Consider the following 19,638-nt stretch of genomic DNA (forward strand, 5'->3'; position numbering starts at 1 on the left):
CCCCCTCCAACAGCAATTTTATTATACTTTCCTGAGTAGTTACGGTCTGCCTTTGGAGCAGAGCCTTTTCTGGAGCACAGCTTGTTCTGGCTTCGCTGGGGGTAGTACACTTTGACACCAGTGACATCGACTGGACAAGTAGACCACAAAGTGCAGTTAGTGTGGAAGCGTAGCCCATACTGAAGAGGAAGAAAGGCCCGAGCCTGGGGCAGCCCAGCATGGGGAGCTGAAGTGGGAGCGAGCCCCTCGCTCCTGCTGTGCTTCGGGCTTGTGTGTCTCCCTGCCGCGTGCGGTGCTGAGCGCTCTGCCCCCGCCGAGAGGTAGGGGAAGGACTCCCGTGCCCAGATGTGCTGTGGCCGGACAGGGTAAAGGCTTGTAGAGACTGGAGTGTCCTGGGCTGCCCTGGTCCTGTGCCTGCTGGAGGTTGTTGCCCAAATTTGGTCCTCCTGCTGCAAGCTGCGCAGAGCCGAAAGGGAGAGCAAAAGCCCAGCATCCCGCTGCCACTGTGCGTGAGCGGAGCAGAGGCTGCGTCACAGCGAAGGTGCAAGGACGGAGGCAGGGGCTGTCCTCGCGTGGGGGGATCTGGTGCCCTCGGGCAGCCCCGGCCGCTGACAGCGCTGTGCTTGGAGGGGGATTGGGGCTCTCTCCCAGGGCGCAGGGAGCCCTGGGGCTTTCTCTGACCCTCCGGAGTGTCTGGATTTCATTTGCAAGTGGCTGAATTGGTTTCTGGAGCGCGACCTCCTGCAGCGCTGCATGCTGGCGGCCACCCTCTGCTTCTTGCTCCCTTGCAGCGCGGAGGGCTGCTGGTATTTATAGAAAACCCTCGCTTTAAAATTTTCCCCGACAGGGCCCATTGCTGCCTGGTGGAAGCACTGCTATTGCTGCGCAATCAGCTGGGGTGTCCACCCTGGCACGCCAGCTCCCGCTGCCCTGCGCGAGGCGCCACGGGGGCATGGCAGCCGGCGGGCTGCCTTTCTCCAGCCTCCAGTTGGAGCTGGGGGGGGTTGCTTTATTTATTTATTTATTTATTTATTTATTTATTTATTTTCCTCATGCAATTTGTCTCATTGCTGTTCTCGGCGCCTGCAAGCTGAGCCTGGAGCAACTCAAGGGGCCGGTCGAGCCCCTGGCCCTTGGTGCTGCCTGCAGGTGGGACGGAGCCCCCCTGGCTGCAGGCAGCGGGGCAATGGTGCGGGATTAAAAGAAACTAAAATGAACCAGCCCCCTCCGGTGCGAGCGTTTATTGCTTGGCTGCAGCTGCCTGGCCCTGCTCGCCTGCAAGGCGCCTCTGCCGGCCGGCCCCGACCCTGCTGCCGGGGAGGGGTCTAAGCCCAAACCTGGCCCCGACCCCCATGGGCCAGGCGGGTTTGGGGAAAGGTCCCTCGCTCCCTAGAGCAGCACCAGCCCCGCGGCCAGAGCCCACATCGGGGCGTGGGAACCGGCAGCCCCCCGCGGGAACCGGCGGCGCTCGCTGCCCGTGGCGGCCGGCGCGGGGGGCAGCGGCGGCGGCCGGGCGCTATTTGGCGGTGGGGGTGCCCTGGCCGAGCTGCAGCAGGGAGTTGGTGGCGTAGTTCTGGAAGAGCGGCTGCAGGAACATGCCGATGGTGCCGAAGACGCAGACGAAGACGAAGAACCAGAGGAAGAGGCGGTCGATGACCATGGCCACGTACTTCCAGTCCTCGCTGACCTGCGCGGGGCCGGGGGCAGGGGCACGCTCAGCCGCGGGGCTCGCGAGCCAGGCCCAGACGGAGGCTCAAGGTCGGGCCAGTTACGCCACGGCTGCGCTCGCCGCAGGACGCGCGCCTGCCGCCTCCGGCACTGCCCGCCAGCAACGCCCCTGCTCCCCCACGCATCCCCTCCGCTGAGCCCGGCAAACTCATCTCACTGGTGAGCCGAGCTGTGGGAGCGAGCGAGCCCTGCGACCCGGTCCGGCCGGGCTCCGCTGAAATCTGCAGCCTCGCGGCGCTGCTGAGGCTGCGGACGCGGGGGCAGCTCTCCTGAGAGCCGCTCTCGGGTTGCTGCAGCGGCTGCCGAACGCGGCCCGGAGGCGGGAGGCTCGGGGCCGGGCACGTGGCCTCCTGCCCCCGGGCTGGGCACGGTGAAGGGGGTCCCCCCCGCGGTGGCCGGGCAGGGACGCTCTCGGGGCGCTCTCGCGCACGTCCCCGGCCGGGGCGCAGCCGCGTGCACGCGCCCCCTCCTCTCCATCACCGCCCGCGCGCGCCCCGACTCACGCTCTGGTCGTCGTCCTCGCTGCGCATGTGGTCGGCGACGAAGCGCACGCCGTCCGCCGCCTCCTCCAGCCCGCAGCAGCTCTGGGGCGCCGGGGCCGGCGCCTGCCCCTGCCGCTCCCGGTAGCCGTTGAGCCCCTCGGCCTTGGCGGCGCCGGGGTTGGCGTAGCAGGCGCGGGCGCCGGCCCGGAGGAGGAGGCTGGCGACGGCGTGCTCCTGCGTGTGCCGGCGCAGGCGCTGCCGGGGGCAGTTCTGCCGCGGCTGCTTCATGAAGAGCAGCGCCGGGAGCTTGCGGAGGAAGAGGGTGCGGACCCAGGGCGGCATGGTGTGCGTGGTGGGCGAGCGGTGGTGCACGTTGAGGACGCACACGCTGGTCACAATGGAGAAGGTCACCAGCACCATGGTGAACATGAGGTATTTGCCCACCAGGGGCACGTCCAGCGAGGTGGGCGGCACGATCTTGGAGATGAGCAGCAGGAAGACGGTGAGGGCGAGCAGGACGGAGATGCAGAGCGTCATCTTCTCGCCGCAGTCGGACGGGAGGTAGAAGACCAGGATGGCCAGGGAGGTGATGAGGATGCAGGGGATGATGAGGTTGATGGTGTAGAAGAGCGGCTTGCGCCGGATGATGAAGTCGTAGGTGATGTCCACATAGGTGGAGTCGTCAGGGTTCTCGTTGCGCCGCCCTGGCAGCGCCACGATGTCCCACTCGCCGCTGGGCGTGAAGTCGTCCAGGCTGGCCACGTCGCTCTTGAGCACCAGGTCGATCTCGGTGTGGTCGTAGGTCCAGGAGCGAAACTTCATGGTGCAGTTCTGCTGGTCGAAGGGGAAGTGCTTCACCTCGATCTTGCACGCGCTCTTGTAGATGGCTGGTGGCAGCCAGAAGATGCTGCCATCGTAGGAGATCACCACGTTGGAGTAGAAGGAGACCTCATACATGCCGTCGGCGCTGGGGCGAAGGGGTGCGCCGTCAGCTGAGCCCGCCCAGCCCTGCCCCGGCCACGCGCCGCCCCGGATGGGGCCAACGGTGCGTGGTCCCCCCGCCCCAGCACCTACTTGTTGTAGAGCACCACATCGGGCAGCCAGATGTGCTTGGCGGGCAGGCGGACCTTCTTCATGTTGTCGAAGTCCTCGGGCTTCCAGGTGAGGCGGTAATCCTCCCACTCCTGCGGAGAGGCAGGGATGAGGCGGGCCGGCGCCGCGGGGAGGCCGCGGCGGGCGCAGCCGGCGCTCACCTGCGTCAGCCACACGTTGGTGGTCATGATCTGCTCCCGCTCGTGCTGCGGAGAGAGCAGGGCCGTCAGGCGCGGCGGTGGCAGCGGGCCCTCGGCGCGCTCCCAGGGGAGGCAGAGCCCCGGCCAACTCACCACGCTGATGAGCTGGGCCAGTGACACCATCAGCTGCACGGTCACCAGCTCGGAGCCGTTGGTGGCCGGACGGATCAGCTTGTTGTAGCGGGCCGGGTCCAGCAGGTACTCGATCAGCCGCTCCTCCGCGTCGGTGCCCAGGCTCCCTGGGGTGCCCAGGCAGGGTGAGCCCCCCCCCCCCCAACGGGTCCCTGGCCCCACCACCGCGGCCAGGCCCTCCCAGGATGGCTCCCCGGGCCTGGGCACGGGGCAGCGCATGTGTGCGTGTGTGCACGCCTGTGTGAATGCGTGTGCATGCATGTGCACGTGTGTGTGTGTATGCATATGCGTGGGTGTGCACGCGTGTGTGTGTGTGCACGTGTGTAGGTGTGTGTGGGTGCAGGTGTGTAGGTGTGTGTGGGTGCGTGCACATGTGGGCATGCGTGTGCACGTGTGGGTGCGTGTGCATGCCTGTGCACGCGTGTGCATGCCTGGCCCTGCTCTCCCCCAGCCCCAGGAATGGTCCCGGTCCCGGTGGTACCGATTTGGACACCAGAAGCCCCGGGACCTCCGGCTCCCCCCACCCCCGGGCTGGGATCACCATGGGGAACCGCGGGGGGCTCGGCCCGGCCCCGGGGCAGCGCGGCGGGGCAGGACCCGCTCCCTCCACCGGCACCGGCACCGGGCCGGTACCGGGGGCGAGCCGGCCGGTGCCCCCCGCTGCCGCGGAGCGGGCCGGTGCCGTGCAACAGGCGGAGCGCCGGGCCCGGCGGCGCCCCCTCCCCGGTACCGGGGCCGGTGCCCCCCCCCCCCCCCCACGGCGGCACTCACGTCTGAGGGCGGCGAGCAGGCAGAGGACGCGGAGCAGCGCCATGGGGGCGGCCCGGTGCCGGTGCCGGTCTGTCCCCGGGCGCTGTCCCCGGTGCTGCCCGCGCTCTCCGCGGTGCTGGAGCCGGCGGCGGCGGCGGCGGCCCGGGGGGGGGGCGGCCCCGGCGGGAGGCGGTGCCGGGCGCTGCGCCGGGGCCGCCCCGCTCCGCCGACAGCGCCGCCGACAGCCGCCCCCGCCCCGGCCACCGGCACCGGGCTCGGGGGCACCGGCGTCCGGCACGAGCCGGGGGGGGGGGCCGCGCAACGGGGCTGCACCGGCCGGGGATGGGGGGGGGCGTCAGGGGGCCGGGGGGACCCAGCGCTGTGAGGGGGGGGTGCTCCAAGGCTGCAGGGGGCTTTGGGGGCGCGGGGGGCCCGAAGGGGACCCAAAGCTGTAGGGGGGTTGGGGGGCCGGGGGGGGGTCCAGGGCTGCAGGGGGACTCCAAGGCTGCAGGGGGTTTGGGGGGCCCGAGGGGGACCCAAGGCTGTAGGGGTTTCTGGGGGCTGGGGGGGGTCCAGGGCTGCAGGGGGCTCCAAGGGGGCTCCAAGGCTGCAGGGGGTTTTGGGGGTTTGGGGGGCCCGAGGGGGACCCAAGGCTGTAGGGGGTTTTGGGGGCTGGGGGGGGTCCAGGGCAGCAGGGGGCTCCAAGGCTGCAGGGGGATTTGGGAGGGGGTTCGAGGGGAACCAGGAGGGCACGGGGGGTCTGGGAGGTTTGAGGAGGGTCAGGGGGCCCCAGGGCTGCAGGGGGCTTTGGGGGGATCTAGGGAGGCCGAAGGGGCTGGGGGGAACCAGGGAGACTGGGGGAACCGGGGCTGCAGAGGGGCTTTGCGGGGCTCCGGGGGGGCTCGGGTGCTGCAGGACATGCCAGCCCCTCCTGCCGAGGGCTGCTCCGGGGGGGCCCAGCCGGGGGGGGGGCCCGAGGTGGGCAGTGCGGCCGGGGGGGGCAGGCCGGGCCCCGAGTGGGGGCTCCCACGGCCCCACAGGCAAACCCCGCTCCACAACCAGGGAGCGAGGAGCCGTCTCCAGCGGGAACGTGCCTGCTCCCAGTGCTCCCAGTGCTCCCAGCAGCCCCCCCGGGCAGCAGGGACCAGGCTCTCGCCTCTGCACCTGCCAGCCTGGGCGGCTTCATGCAGGCACGCGAGGGGCTCCCAGGGCCCCAGGCTGCTGCCCGGGCTGGGGGAGCGAGGCCCCCCCAAGGCCCAGACCAAAGCAACCCTCTCAGGGTCCCCCCCCCCCAGGCCCTGGCACCCCCAGGGACCCCGAGGCCCCCCAAGGCCCAGGCCAAAGGGACCCCACCAGGGTCCCCCCCCCCAGGCCCTGGCACCCCCAAGGACCCCGAGGCCCCCCAAGACTCAGACCAAAGGGATCCCACCGGGGTCCCCCCCCAGGCCCCGGCACCCCCAAGGACCCCGAGGCCCCCCAAGGCCCAGGCCAAAGGGACCCCACCGGGGTCCCCCCCTAGGTCCCGGGACCCCCAGGGACCCCGAGGCCCCCCAATGCCCAGGCCAAAGGGATCCCACCGGGGTCCCCCCCCAGGCCCTGGCACCCCCAGGGACCCCGAGGCCCCCCAAGGCCCAGGCCAAAGGGACCCCACCAGGGTCCCCCCCCCCAGGCCCTGGCACCCCCAAGGACCCCGAGGCCCCCCAAGACTCAGACCAAAGGGATCCCACCGGGGTCCCCCCCCAGGCCCCGGCACCCCCAAGGACCCCGAGGCCCCCCAAGGCCCAGGCCAAAGGGACCCCACCGGGGTCCCCCCCTAGGTCCCGGGACCCCCAGGGACCCCGAGGCCCCCCAATGCCCAGGCCAAAGGGATCCCACCGGGGTCCCCCCCCAGGCCCTGGCACCCCCAGGGACCCCGAGGCCCCCCAAGGCCCAGGCCAAAGGGACCCCACCAGGGTCCCCCCCCAGGCCCTGGCACCCCCAGGGACCCCGAGGCCCCCCAAGGCCCAGGCCAAAGGGATCCCACCGGGGTCCCCCCCCAGGCCCCGGCACCCCCAAGGACCCCGAGGCCCCCCAAGGCTCAGGCCAAAGGGACCCCACCAGGGTCCCCCCCCAGGCCCCCGAAAGGCCCAGATGAAAGCAACCCCACCGGCGTCCCCTCCAAGGCCAAAGGGACCCCCCAGGGTCCCCGAGGCCCCCCAAGACCCAGGCCAAAGGGACCCCACCAGGGTCCCCCCCCCCAGGCCCCGGCACCCCCAGGGTCCCCGAGGCCCCCCAAGACCCAGGCCAAAGGGACCCCACCAGGGTCCCCCCCCCAGGCCCCGGCACCCCCAGGGTCCCCGAGGCCCCCCAAGACCCAGGCCAAAGGGACCCCACCGGGGTCCCCCCCTAGGTCCCGGGACCCCCGGAGGCCCCCCAGGCCAAAGGGACCCCTCTGGGATCCCCCCCAGGCCCTGGCACCCCCGGAGGCCCCCCAAGCCCAGAGGCCCCCACAGACCGTAGGGCCCCCCCCCCCCCGGGGACCCGCCAGCCCCGGGGACACTGAGGCTCCCGCAGGCTCCGCCCGGCCCCCCGGCCCCGCTTCCGCCGCCGGGCGGGCGGGTTCCGGCCTCCCGCAGCCGGAGGCCGCCGGGCGCCGAGACCGCCCCTCACTTCCGGGGCGCCGCGGCGGCTGCGTCACTTCCCGCGCGCGGCCCCGCCCCGCCCCCGGCGGCGGCGGCGGGGGGAGGGGGAGGGGCGGGGCGGGCGCTTCCGGCGCGGCGCGGCCCCGCCCCCTTCCCCTGGCGACGGGGGAGGGGTCACTTCCGGAGAGCGGGGCCCGTCCCGGCCGCCATCTTGGGCCGGCTCCGGGGGCTGCGGCGGCGGCGGCGGGGGCGGCGGCGGGGCCCGGGGCCGTCGGCGGCGGAGCGGGTCCCTCCATGGGAAGATGCAGCGGGCGGGGGCGGAGGAGGCGGCGGGGTCGCAGGCGGCGGCGGGGGGGGGGCCCGGGCGGAGCGGGGCCGGGGTGGCGGCGGCCCCCGCCGGGCGGCTCCTGAGGCGGGAGCTGCGGCTGCTCGAGTCCATCTTCCACCGGGGCCACGAGCGGTTCCGCATCGGCAGCGCCTGCCCCGACGAGATCAGCTGCGAGTTCGTCCCGGGCGCCGCCGGGGCCCGCGCCGGTGGCTCGGGCACCCGGGGGCCGCCGCCGGGGCCCGTCCGCATCCACTGCAACATCACGGTGAGGCCCGGCCCGGTGAGGCCCGGCGGGAGGGCGGGGGGGGGGAGGCGGCACCGGGGCCGCGGCGGGTCCCGCCTCGTCGTCGGGGAGCCCGACTCGGGCTGGGGGGGCGGCTCGGGGCTCCGCGGGACCGGGACGGGCAGTCCCCGCTGCGGGGACCGGGCCAGGCCCGGTGCGTCGCCGCTTCCCGCTCCAGCCGCCGCCTTGGGACCGAGCGGCCTCTTCTCGCCACACGGACCGGACCGGACCGGACCGAAGCGCACGGGTGACCCGTGCCCCAGGAGAGCGGCCCGGCGGCACCTGGAAGACGAGGCGCCTTCTTGGGAAACCGTCTCGCCTTGACCCTTTAGACCCCAGCCTCGAGGGCTGGCTGACGGAGCCCGGGCCGCCGCCGCTTGTGGCGGGGAGCAGGTCGCCCCCGAAATCCCCGTTGGCTCCCCAGCTCCAGCGAGGGACCCTGCGCCGCGACGCGGGGTTCCCTGGGTGGCCCGGACCAGCGTGCCCGCTTGGAGCCCGGTGCGTCTCTGGGCTGCGGCCCTGGTGCCGCGCTCCTCGCTTCGTGGCGCGGCGGGGGAATCTCCTCGAGCGAGCGCTGATCGCTCTGCGTGTTGCCCTGCTGCGTCCCGAAGGCGTCGCCGTCTTCTCCCACCTCTCTGTTTCCCCAGAGAGGACGGACGCAGAAACGCGTTGAACGCGGGGGCTGCCGCCAGGTCGCGGAGCAGCGGTGGGGTGGTGAGCTGCAGTCCAGAGCAGCCCGCTCGCGGATGTGGTGCATGAGTTGGGTCATTGCTCTGAAAACAGGATGTGACTGCAAACGTGCTTGATGGGCTTGTGGAGTGGATGCTGTCTTAAGTGGAAATGCTTCTAGGATTTCTGAAGTTGGAAGGGAAAGTGCCAAGTAGCTGCAGTCCCTGACCAAGGTGAATTCTTAAGGCCTGTGCTTTCCTCTCCTGGAGCTCCAGGGAAGATATTCCTGGGTAGACTGGGTTGCCTATTTCAAGGCCTTGTTATAATTCTCTGTATCTCAGGGGAGGTTATTGCTCCTGGAGTTAATGTTTACAACATCCATGCCCTCTCACCAGCCACCCACACGTGCTCAATCTCTCTGCCCAAGATCTTTGCATGTGGCTCAGAATGAGTTGACATTTAAAAAAACCCAAACGCTTGGCTGGCCTAGTGTGAGAGACAAAGTATCACAGCAAGGACTGGATGTTTCTGGGGTATCTGGGACTTCTGACTAGTCCTGGGCTGGATTTTGCAGGATCCTGTTTTTGGATCAGTTTGCCAATGCTGGCACCTCCGAAGAGCCTTCCAGGATGACATGTTGTGTGTGCAGCCAACTCGGTGGAGTTAACAGCACGTGTGATGGGATCTGATCTCACAAGGCAGGTTTAAGCTGGTATTGCAGCTTGAGACAAGGAACAGCAGTATCTGGAAAGCCCCTAACGCAGAAGTGTACAGCCGTGAGATGGGACGGATGTGTTTGGGATTTTCCGGAGGGGTGACTTAGAAGAAAAGTTGACAAAGCTTGTCAGCCAGCTTGGCTGTGAATAAAAGGCGTCAGCTTGGCCTCTCATGCTGCCTCTGAATAGGTGCTGGATGCGGCTGTCAGTGGCAATGCATATGTAATCTCTTCCTCCAGCATTTCTGTTCCAGACCTAGTGACGCGAGAGGCCTGTGTGGCAGCCTGAAATGTCCTTGCTGTTCTGTATTAATCGCTTTCTCGTCCCCCAGCCCCGAACGCCCAGGCAGCTGAAGGGGTGGTCAAAGCGTTGTAACCTTCCTTATTCCATCCAGTTCCCCGGGGCTGGGGGAGAGAAGCAGCACATAGCTGAGATAGATTAGTGCGGTCGGAGCTATTGTTTGTTTTGCCCTCCATCCGGGATTAGTCTAGAGGGTGGAGTGCACTTGCTTGGACGCTGTTCTGCTGATGTGTGCAGTTTGAAGGGATCTATTTGTGGGAGATGCAGGGCTGCAGCTCCCTGTCCTGGTTGGATGCCTGCTCTGCTCCCCACAGTCTGCGTAGGTGGGACTGAGGCAGTTAACAGTGGCTCAAACACCACCTTCTCCTTTTCTCTAGGAGTCTTATCCAGCTGTTCCCCCAATATGGTCTGTAGAGTCAGATGATCCAAACCTGGCAGCTATCCTGGAGAGGCTGGTGGAAGTCAAGAAAGGAAATACGCTGGTGAGGGGGCACTGTGTGGGGAAAGGGGAGGGGTGAAGAGAGGCCGTCTGTTTCTTGAACGCAAAATCCCTGCTGTGTTCGTTGAACTGCCCGAGGTGGGAGGATGCTTCTGCTGTCGTAAAGGGGTTTGGAAATTTGGAATGAGCGGCTCTGGCTTGTCTTGAGTTTCCACACGCTCTTCCTTGATGCTGGGCATGATTTTCCCTTGTGTGCTCATTGCTGCTGGAAGTAGTGCTGTGCAGAAAGGAGCGTCTTCTGGGCCTTCACTGGGAGCCTTACTTGTTTGTGGAGTAGAGTAAATTACAGGGTTGCTGAGGATAGCTGAAGCTTAGCTTCATATGTAGGATCCCTGGGTTTCTGTGACATTTGTCTACTCTCTGGACAGCTTTTGCAGCACCTGAAGCGAATAATCTCAGACCTGTGCAAACTCTACAACCTTCCCCAACATCCAGATGTTGAAATGTTAGACCAGCCTCTGCCGGCAGAACAGGTGAGTAACCTTGGATGAGATGTCCCAAGTGTATAGAATGAATTCTCAGGTTTTTGCTTTAAAGGCTGAAGCTTCCTAACCACATCACCACACAAGATGGCACAGACAGCATACGGACTAGCGCTGTTCTCACCCTGATGTGTCTGTCAGCTTGTGCGGTGATGTGCCCCTCTTGCTGCATCTAGTGTGGTACTGAACCTTGGCCAGTATTGCTGGGTTTTCTTCCAGTTGAACGTGAGGCATTTATCTTCTCTGCTTGGGGCAGATTCATCTCCTTGATAAAGACAGCCTGGTTCCTTGTACCCAGCACTGCTGCCTGCGGCCAGCTTGGTGGCCTGCTGTTTGTCTCGCTGCACAGAAGAGCAGTAGTATCTCAGATGTTGCTCGTTTGACTTATCCTGACTACATCCCTGACCTCATTGGTACAGTAGCTCTTCTGGTGTAGTTGCCTGTAAAGGGTTTTGACCTAACTCTGCTTTTAGCTTGTTTCTGCCTGTAAATCCCTGTTTAACCTTTCCTCAGAAGCACCTTGGAAGGCTGGGGAAAAATCTAGGGTCCCCCTGCAGTCAGTGAGGCACAGCACTGCCCAGCCCTTGGAGCTGCTACTGGTGTGTCTAGCTGCAGCTTTGCAACAAAAAAAAAGGAGGTTATTAGGCCCATGCTGCAAGGACCTGGTGGCTCAGCTGACATATCCTCCAGGAGCTCTGCCACAGGAAGCCAATCATGCAATCTTTATCTCTGTCCTTTTGTCCTCATAGAGCACACAGGAAGAAGTGTCCTCTGAAGAGGAAGATGAAGAGATGCCAGAGGTAAGTGCCTCTTCACTGTGTGAGGAAGTACATCGGACAGCTGAGCACAGGGACTGTTGCTATGAGATGTCTGACAAAAGGTGCTCAGACACAGAGATCATATTTGGAAGTAGCTCTTGGAGTCCAGATAGAGAAGATCCTGTTGTAGCCAGTTTCGGTCAAAAGCTTGATTGTTTTCAGCATTTTTCCTACTGGGCTCCCAGGAGGCCGTTGGCCTCAGACACAGGTGGGAGTGATGCATTAACAAAATGCAGAGAACTGCAGCAGCAAAAAGCATTGCCATAGCCTCTGAAGATGTGTAAAATGAGCTAAGAATGGAACCCTGTGCCCGGTTTCTCTCTCAGTTTGGGCTGCTGTTCTCTAGAGTCTGAAATTTACTCGTGAGCCATTTGATTTCCTGGGCTTGCAGAGCTGAGTTGCCACTGCTGGCAGGGAAATCACACCGTGAAAATTTGACTCCTGCAGAGAGGATTAGGTAGGATTGCTCAGTGTGCAAGCAAGATAATTGGCAGGAGAGGTAGAGGCAGCTATACTTCACCGTAGGCTGAGAATATCATGCTGTAAAACCCACAGGCTTCGGTTGTTTGGTTTGTGGTTTAGAGATCTCTAGAAGTGGGTGGAATAATCTTGAATCTCCATGGTGATATTTTGTGATGCACTTCTCCTTGGGTGTGTGAGGCATATGCACCTAGTTAGAAGCCCCGCAGAACCTAGGGGCAGGTCACTTAGCACACACCGCAGTTTTGGGGGTTTTTTGCAAAGTTAATAGCTTGTTAAATCAAGGCCAATCTTTGCAAGGGTCCTCAGAGAAAACGTGTGGGCTTAAACTGATACCGTACATAACCTTGCGTATCTACAAACTTGCTGCTTTGTGGCAAATTTCTGATGTGCAAGTCCTCACATTCCCGTGGGCTGGAAAACAGATCCTTGGGAACTGAGTGGCTTCTAGTGATAAGCTGCGTATGAGGGAGCAGTATTCCCCCTCATGCCTTCTGCTGATGTCTTGCATTATTGTACAGCTGATGGAATCGTTTAAAGCAAAGGTTTCTTTTTTGTGCAGCTGGATTTGTTGGGCTGTGTCTGAAAAGCAGAGCATCTGAACTCTGCCCTGGTGCAGAGATACGTTATGCAGGTTAATCCACTCGAGGGATTTTCTAGGAGGATCTATTTTCCTGTGTGAAGGTCTAAAAATGTCAAAGCCCTTCCCAAAATGCTGCTCATCCAGAATAGCAACGGCTAGCCCGGGGAGGTTAAAGTACACACTTGCTCGGAGGATTTAATACCAGCGTTGCAGCTGTGCATGTCCGTAGCCATTTGCAGGCAGTTTCCAGGTAGCTCAGTCCTGTATGTTGACATGCAGCCTTCCATAGTGGCAATAGCCACTGTGCAGCAGAAAAGATGTCTGCAGTGGCCACTGTGTTGCTGTGACTGTTTTTTGCTGATTATTAACATGAGTGGTCTTGCGCACGCCAGCTCGATGGATGTTACTGTGGAAAGGGACGAGGGGCTGAGCCTCTGACCGTGTTAGGGAGAACTTAGGCAGCTTGCTGTGTGGATGGAGAGCTGAGCTGATCTGAAAAGAGCCTCCAGACACGTAGTGAAATGTGACTTCTGTATCGGGGGAAACGTCCTGAGCCGCTGAACTTTGTGTGTGAAAGCATCTCTTCTTCCTGTGCTGGTGACCTGTGCTCTTGTTGAGTATTTGTTCACAAAGGGGGAATAATACAGCTCAGCAGCGCTGCCTCGAGTATCTGTGCTTTGTTCCAGCCCACCAAAAATGAAGCACAGGGCTGCTTAAGCCGTGGGTATGCTGAGATGTGATGCCCTGCAGTTACATGAGGCTCGTTGAGGAGTGTATGTAAGATTAATGGCTAATTGTAAACAGGCGTGAGACTTGGCAGCGAGGGATCCAGTGAACAAAGAGCTTATATGAGCCCAACTTAAATCTGGAAAGGGAAATGTGCCTCTTGGCCTGCTGGCTTTGGCACAGGAGGGCTGCAGGGGCCCAGTGCCTGAAAATTCTTGCTTGTGGGACAGAATCTCTCGAACATGCCCAGACAACCTCCTCGTACTGAGGTCCTGTGTCTTCTCTTCCATCCCAATGTTTGTGCCTACTAGCGAGGCTTGGGATTGCTTTGGGAGGGAGGTTAGCACTAGGAATGCTTCTTGATTGAGAGGCAGCTTGGTCTCCACAGTTAACTCAGAGCAGGGAGGATCTCCTACTAGCAGGCGGATCTCATACTGAGAGTGGATGTCGTGCTAGCTCTCTTCTCCCCTCCTCAGGACACTGAGGACTTGGACCACTATGAGATGAAAGAGGAAGAGCCAGCAGACGGAAAAAAGACAGAGGATGAAGGCATTGGGAAGGAAAACCTTGCTATTTTAGAGAAAATAAAAAAGAACCAGAGGCAAGATTACTTAAATGTACGTGTCACCTGGAGGGCCAGAGGGTTGGGGAAGCAGAGGGACCCAAGGGAGTGATGGAGACACCTGCTAGCCCTATATCAAAGGGACAGTCTCCAGCCAAAGGTACAGCAAAGGCCGTCAGGGGCTGGTGTGGCTTATGCAGAGAAGGCAGTTAACTGCCCCTGCGGCTCATGGGAGTAAGTGCTGGGTTCGGGTGAGCCTGGTGCCCCTGAGATATCGGTGCTATGCAGGACAGCATTCCTGCACCAAGATCTTGGCTTCTCCCCTGCTCTCAGGAGCTGGGCTTTGCCTTGGGCCATGGAGACGCCTGGTGGGTTGTGCTTAAACTTCTGCTCTGAGACTCTTAGGCAGTCTCTTAGTTCAGAGGGCATGGAGGTATCTCTGCTGCAGCTGCACTGCCTGGGACAAGGGAACTTGCTCTAGGGTGAAAGGGGAAAACGGGGAGAAGTGGGGGACACAGTAAGGTGTGGTCTAGGGGCCAGGTATTCCGGAGCAGGACTTCTAGCTCAGGCTATAGCCTCGCTTAGCAATGGCCACAGCATGTGCAGTGTAACAATGCAATTCCCCCTCCTCCCAAATTCCTCTTAGGGTGCAGTGTCTGGGTCTGTGCAGGCCACTGACCGGCTAATGAAGGAGCTCAGGGATATTTACCGATCACCAAGTTTCAAGGGCGGTAAGTACCTCAAGAAGCTTGAGGGAGGGGGCTGCTGACCCACTCTTCATGCAGGGATTTCCCTAGTCATTCCGGGTGGTACCTAACGGGCCTCAGAGCTGATTTGTTCTGCTCTGCTTAGCTCTGTTGTGAGGAAGGGGATCTCGGGCCTTGTGGCTCGGTCAAGGGTGAGCAAAACTGTCCGCCCATCTCCATTCCCTGTTAGTGCTGGGTGGAAGCAATGAGCATGCGGTGAGCGAGAGGATTTCTGAGACAAAAGCTACTTTTCTAATGCCTTTGTCTGTTGGCACGTGCCGTTCTGCTGTATGTATTGGCCTTAGTTGGTGATGTTGCTCCTACTCCTTTCCTGAGCACTAGGACTCAAGGAGGAGCAATCAAAATTGCTACCATCAGGACGGCCCTTCTAGATAAGTCCTCCTTTTTTGGGGTGGGCTTGTGCCAGTTTGTGATGCAGGGATGAGGGGTGGTGACAGCACAGACCCCTGTTTGGATGCCTGTTCAGTCTCTCCGGTGCTAACGCACGTCTTCTCCGCTTTGCAGGATACTATGCAGTTGAACTAGTGAACGACAGCCTGTACGATTGGAACGTCAAACTCCTGAAGTAGGTGGCATTATCTTGGGAACATGCAGCTGTTGTGGATCTTGGTGGTGGGACCAAAACATCCCCGTGAGCAAGGGGAGAAGTGACCAGGGCAGGGGAGCATCTGGCAGAGCTTAGTTTAGCCTCTTTTAGTCTCATGGACAGCCTGCTTGCTGTCTCCACGTCAGAAAGGAGATGATATTTCCAGAGAAGTGAGATACTCTTAGGGCTCTGCAAGTCTGTCTGCTGTTCCTAGAGACCTGGAAGAGGCGCATCAGACAAAATCCTGAGCTTTCACACCCTCCAGACACCAATACTGTCTCTTCCTTGGGCCAGGCAGTCTTTATTTTTAAGCTGGCAGCATGCAAAGGGTGTGATGGTCTTCTCTGCAAACCAGGAGCAGAATGCTGGCAGCACATGCTGCCACTACCCTCTGGGTGTGAACCTGAGGGCCCACGTGCCAGCCAGGTTGTGCAGGTACAGTAAGTAGCTCGGGCTCATTGGCAGCGTGTGACTGACTTTATGTGCACGACCTTGTCTCTGACCCTCTGGGGGTTTCCTTTGACAGGGTTGACGAGGATAGCGCTTTGCACAATGATCTCCAGATCCTCAAAGAGAAAGAAGGAACAGATTTCATCCTCCTAAACTTCTCCTTTAAAGTAAGGCTTTCTATACCTCCCCGCCCTCGAGACTTGCCTGCCTCAGTGAGTCCTAAGAGAAGACATTTCTCAACATCTTTGTTTCCCTTCTCTCCTTCCAGGATAACTTTCCTTTTGACCCACCGTTTGTAAGGGTCGTGTCCCCTGTGCTCTCAGGGGGGTAAGTAACTGCTTGCTTGTCTCTGCTCATCAAGGTCTCCTGCGCTGCCTCTCGAAGCAGTTTCAGTATGGCATAGTATATGTGCTATAAAGAAGTGGCAGTTCCTCAGGTTTATCCACTGAGGAGTGCTGCATAGTCCTGTAATCTTGGTAATATGGGTCTGCAATAGCCGGTGAAGTGACTGGCCTATGCCAGTGGTGGCAGTGACCCATCTCCCTTGCAGTAGTACCTGCTCTGATTGCTGCAGGCAGTGGTGCTTGTGGGAAGGGAATAGGGATCCAAAGCGTAGCCCTGTCGCAGAGGTGTGATTGTGGAAGGATGGAAGAATGAAAGTTGCGGAAACCTGCTTAGTTGGGCGCTCTCGGGCAGTATAGGCAGGGGTTGGTGGGGTTTTTTGTTTTATCTGAGACCTGCTCTGGGGCCACGAGGAAATTGCTCCCCTGTGGAGCAGGGGGTGGGTGAGCCTGTGTCTCTCTCTAACATGACTTTGCCTGTTCCCTTCCCCAAGGTATGTTCTGGGTGGCGGTGCCATCTGCATGGAGCTACTTACAAAGCAGGTGGGTACTGGGAGCTGCCCTGGGAGGGCCTAGGACTCCAAGGCTGCCAGCATGGTCTGGGTAGCAGCTGCTGTCTGTCATGCTTCATATTCCCACTGTTTGGGGCCTGCTGGCAGCAGAACCCTGCCCCTACTGCTATTTGTATCTCCTCCTGGCAGCTGTAACCTGGCATGGCTTTGTGATGCCTGCGCAGTGCTTGGAACGGCCCTTTCTCTGCTGCTGACAAACACAACCCAGGGGTAGCGGTCCACTCTGGCCTCACTGTGTTGATCTCTGTCCTGCAGGGCTGGAGCAGCGCGTACTCCATCGAGTCGGTGATAATGCAGATCAGCGCCACTCTGGTGAAAGGGAAAGCGAGAGTGCAATTTGGAGCCAATAAGGTAGGACGTGGTCTGGGGCAGCCAAGGCAGGGTCTTATCCCTCAGGGCAGGCACAAGCTGCTTTGTGGATCTAAGACAAAGCAAAGCTCTTGGGTGTCTGGGGTCACGAGCGCCTAACACAAAGGCCGGTTTTTATGACTGTGCTGTAGTCCGAGGAGTTCTTGGGAAGGGAAGGGCAGGCGTCTGGGAACTGTGTTTTTGTACCACGTAAGCAGACTTAGGAAGCAGTTATCAGAATGGATGCAGATGAGAAACCTACCAGCTCTTTGGCAGCCCAGTTTGTGTAGGGAAGGCGTGTGAAACGCCTTGCTTGATATGCTAGGTTCTAGCTGGACTGACTGTCAACCTGACTTCTCTTGCAGAATCAGTACAGCCTGACAAGAGCACAGCAGTCCTACAAGTCCCTGGTTCAGATCCATGAGAAAAATGGTAAGGCCTGAGGGAGAGGGAGCGTCTGCAGGATGGTGATCTTTCTCCCTGCTAGTCTGGGACTCCTCTAGACGGAGCATCCAGACAAGCTGCTTGAGTTTTTTCTGCCCCATCTGTAACTGCCCAAGTGCAGAGATTGCCTGGAGCAAGATCACCCTGACAGCCAGGAGCAGCAGCTGCTTTCTAAGGCAGAAAACGTGGTTGCAGCATCCCTCTGCCCTTCCCACCCTGGTGGTTGGTGCTGGGGTCCCTCTGGTATAACTGGAGATACTATTTCTGCAGCTTTTCTAGCTGTGTGTTTTCAGGCGCAGCGCTCGTGCTCACGTACAGCTTTGTCTCTCACGGATCTCCGTTCTTGTTTCAGGCTGGTACACACCGCCCAAGGAAGATGGCTAGCGCTGATACTTGGATACTGCAGGACCAACTTGATTATCTTCTGAATGCTGTACTTGGATCTTAAGATGCCTCTTTGGCTTTCTCCCAGGATGTAATAGCTCTGCCTGTTGCAGGACAATAATGGCTGTTATAAACTCTAAAGAAAACTGTTTAAGCAGTTGGACTGACCTAAAACACTTGCTGGACCCTTGCTAGCAGGCATTCTTATTAAAACAAACTTTTGAGCCTCTTGTATCGCTGGAAACTTTCAACTCTACTCCAGTCTAGAGCATCCTCCTTACCTATGCTACGGATTTAATTTATTTTCTTATTTCATGTACACTGCTTTTTTTTGTTACAGTGTATGATGGATGTGTATGGAAAATGTATCTTTGGAGAAAAATTACAGTTTGTTAATTTGAAGATGCTGGTCTGACTAATTTTTTCCAAGCTGCTGTTGGGTGGAATTCTACCCTCGGCTGGCAGCAGCATGGAGCAAACCAGTTTGCAGTGGCCTTGCCATGCTGCATCTTCAACACTGCACCGAGCTGGTTCAGTCGCGGGGCAGTAAGTGGAGCTGAGGGCCTGTGAAAGGGCCGTCTTGGAGGTGGGGGTAAAGGAATGGCCAAAGCCTGCTTGGTGTCAACGCTTCTGCGATTTTCATGGACAAGCCAAGTGGGAAAGTCTGGTACAAACTTTCTTGGAAGAAAGAAACCCTTCTTCCCAGGCAACCAAGGAGCAGGGCTTCCAGCCCTCTTCTCCTCTAGATCAAGAACAGACTGTTCTCTTTATAAACTGCAAAGTTTTACACCTCGGGAAGCGGAGATGGAAAGATCTGTAACAGTTACCTGTGTCCTGCTGCGGATGAATGGTTTGTATGTGCTGCCAGCTCTAAGGGCTGCCAGCTCTCACTACGAACTGTTCTCTTCAGTGTCCTGTGTTGCTAAGCAGTGAGGCAGAGACGAGCAGAGGCTCAGTTGTGATAAACCTGGAGCTAGCTGTAGCAGTTTTTGCCTGTCTCTCCCTGCTAACCGCGTGGGGTGGGGAAGGTGGGTGAGCAAGCTCAATGTTGTGGGAGACAAACCTGTATTTATGCATCTGCACTGTGGTGCTGGTGAGTTGAGCATGGCAACTGGTTAATTACGATGCTAAGCAGTGTCCTGTAGCTCTGACTCCATTTCATTAAAAGTGGGATCTCCTTTGCTGGCACAATTCTGTGCACTCAGCTATGCACGATCAGCCCTTGACTCAGTACCTGAAACCGCTGTGCTATAGACGAAAGCTACTGAATAAAGGCGGGCAGCGGGCTTGGGCCGGGAGAAGTGTGTGACCTGCAGCTCTGTGCTGCGTGGAGGCTGGTCTTGCTCAGAAGGGGCTAGCGTCTGTGCTGCCTCTTCCTGTCCTCTGGGAGACCTATTGACCTACAGTATCAGACTGGAGCAAGTGGCACCAGTCCTGTAGATTTTATTTTTATTTATGATTTCCTCCTGAATCTCGTGCCATCTTTCCTAGCCTGCTGCTCCTGCTCTGCTCAGTGGCACAGGGCTAAGCTGCAGCAGTTACTGGAAAGCCTTCGTGCAGTGGGCTCCAGTCGTGGCCTGCTGCTCAGGTCCTGTTCCTTGCTTGCATCTCACTAACTCGGCATTTAGGTTGCTGGAAACAAATTTTGGTTTTATAGCTGCTCTAACTTTTGGTGTAAAGTCCTAGGCTGTAGGGCATAGCTGACTCATTTAGTGTCAAAGCCAACCATCAGTATTAATTCATTGTATTTAAATAAAAGTTATTAGAAAATCGAAGGGACTCAGAAGAAGTCCATTATCTTAGCCAGCAGCTGTTCTGCTCGTTATGCTTTGCCCTGCTTCAAGCCTTGGAATAAAAAGATGCTGTATGAGAGGGGATTACTGATGGCTTTTCAGTGCTTGCTTCAGGGGAGGCTTCAGCCCCTGAGAAGGACCGTTTCAGGGTCTCGCTGCAGGACCAGTGAAGTCAGGGCCGCTCCTGGGTTTGTCAGGCGGGCGAGGGAGCACTCTCCCGTGCCCTGGACCGGAGCGAGCCGGGGGCTGCCGTGCGGGGCTCCAGCCCCCGGCCCTGTGCCCAGGCGGGTGGAGGTGGAGGCATCCTCGCGCTCTGCTGGCTCCCTTCGCACCCTCTGCCCAGAGCACCAGCTGTGGAGGGGGCTAAGTCAGTTTTTTGAGCGTTGTGTGAGGCGCTGCCCAACCTTGCGGCGTTACCGTCCCTCTAGGTCCAGGCTATTCGGTCACACGGGGGATGTCTCTGCAGCTGTGCCTTCCTCACTGCCCTTAGGGTTTATTTTCC

At 60.2% G+C, this 19,638-nt stretch overlaps 2 protein-coding genes across 3 annotated transcripts; one reads left to right on the forward strand and one right to left on the reverse strand.

The window, feature by feature from the left end:
• Positions 1-9: 9 nt before the first annotated feature.
• Positions 10-4,551, reverse strand: CHRNB2 (cholinergic receptor nicotinic beta 2 subunit). Of its 2 annotated transcripts, none has more exons than XM_068922376.1 (6): positions 4,406-4,551; positions 3,596-3,741; positions 3,464-3,508; positions 3,285-3,394; positions 2,232-3,117; positions 10-1,687 (listed from the first exon to the last, which is right to left on the reverse strand). In XM_068922376.1, the coding sequence occupies exons 1-6, from the start codon at positions 4,446-4,448 to the stop codon at positions 1,517-1,519; spliced, it is 1,401 nt and encodes a 466-aa protein (XP_068778477.1). In that variant the 5' UTR covers positions 4,449-4,551; the 3' UTR covers positions 10-1,516. The 2 variants fall into 2 exon arrangements, with proteins under 2 accessions (XP_068778477.1, XP_068778476.1); XM_068922375.1 differs by having other exon boundaries at positions 2,232-3,177.
• Positions 4,552-7,292: 2,741 nt separating this feature from the next.
• On the forward strand, positions 7,293-17,745 carry UBE2Q1 (ubiquitin conjugating enzyme E2 Q1). Its single transcript, XM_068922390.1, has 13 exons — positions 7,293-7,598; positions 9,679-9,783; positions 10,169-10,273; positions 11,032-11,082; positions 13,366-13,506; positions 14,098-14,182; positions 14,723-14,783; positions 15,331-15,421; positions 15,523-15,581; positions 16,090-16,138; positions 16,423-16,518; positions 16,881-16,947; positions 17,312-17,745. The coding sequence occupies exons 1-13, from the start codon at positions 7,308-7,310 to the stop codon at positions 17,341-17,343; spliced, it is 1,233 nt and encodes a 410-aa protein (XP_068778491.1). The 5' UTR covers positions 7,293-7,307; the 3' UTR covers positions 17,344-17,745.
• Positions 17,746-19,638: the final 1,893 nt, after the last annotated feature.

The sequence above is a fragment of the Struthio camelus genome, chromosome 30 (assembly GCF_040807025.1).
Source record: "Struthio camelus isolate bStrCam1 chromosome 30, bStrCam1.hap1, whole genome shotgun sequence".
Lineage (NCBI taxonomy): Eukaryota > Metazoa > Chordata > Aves > Struthioniformes > Struthionidae > Struthio > Struthio camelus.

Bases quoted from the DNA above. Each gene is read 5' to 3' on its own strand.
- CHRNB2 (XM_068922375.1), bottom strand. From the start codon at position 4,448: ATGGCGCTGCTCCGCGTCCTCTGCCTGCTCGCCGCCCTCAGAC. The intron at 3,395-3,463 runs GTGAGCGCCGGC...GCCTCTCCGCAG, and splicing joins CCAACGTGTGGCTGACGCAG to GAGTGGGAGGATTACCGCCT. The intron at 3,178-3,284 runs GTAGGTGCTGGG...CCTTCGCCCCAG, and splicing joins GATGTGGTGCTCTACAACAA to CGCCGACGGCATGTATGAGG.
- UBE2Q1 (XM_068922390.1), top strand. From the start codon at position 7,308: ATGCAGCGGGCGGGGGCGGAGGAGGCGGCGGGGTCGCAGGCGGCGGCG. The intron at 11,083-13,365 runs GTAAGTGCCTCT...TCCCCTCCTCAG, and splicing joins AAGATGAAGAGATGCCAGAG to GACACTGAGGACTTGGACCA. The intron at 14,183-14,722 runs GTAAGTACCTCA...TCCGCTTTGCAG, and splicing joins ATCACCAAGTTTCAAGGGCG to GATACTATGCAGTTGAACTA.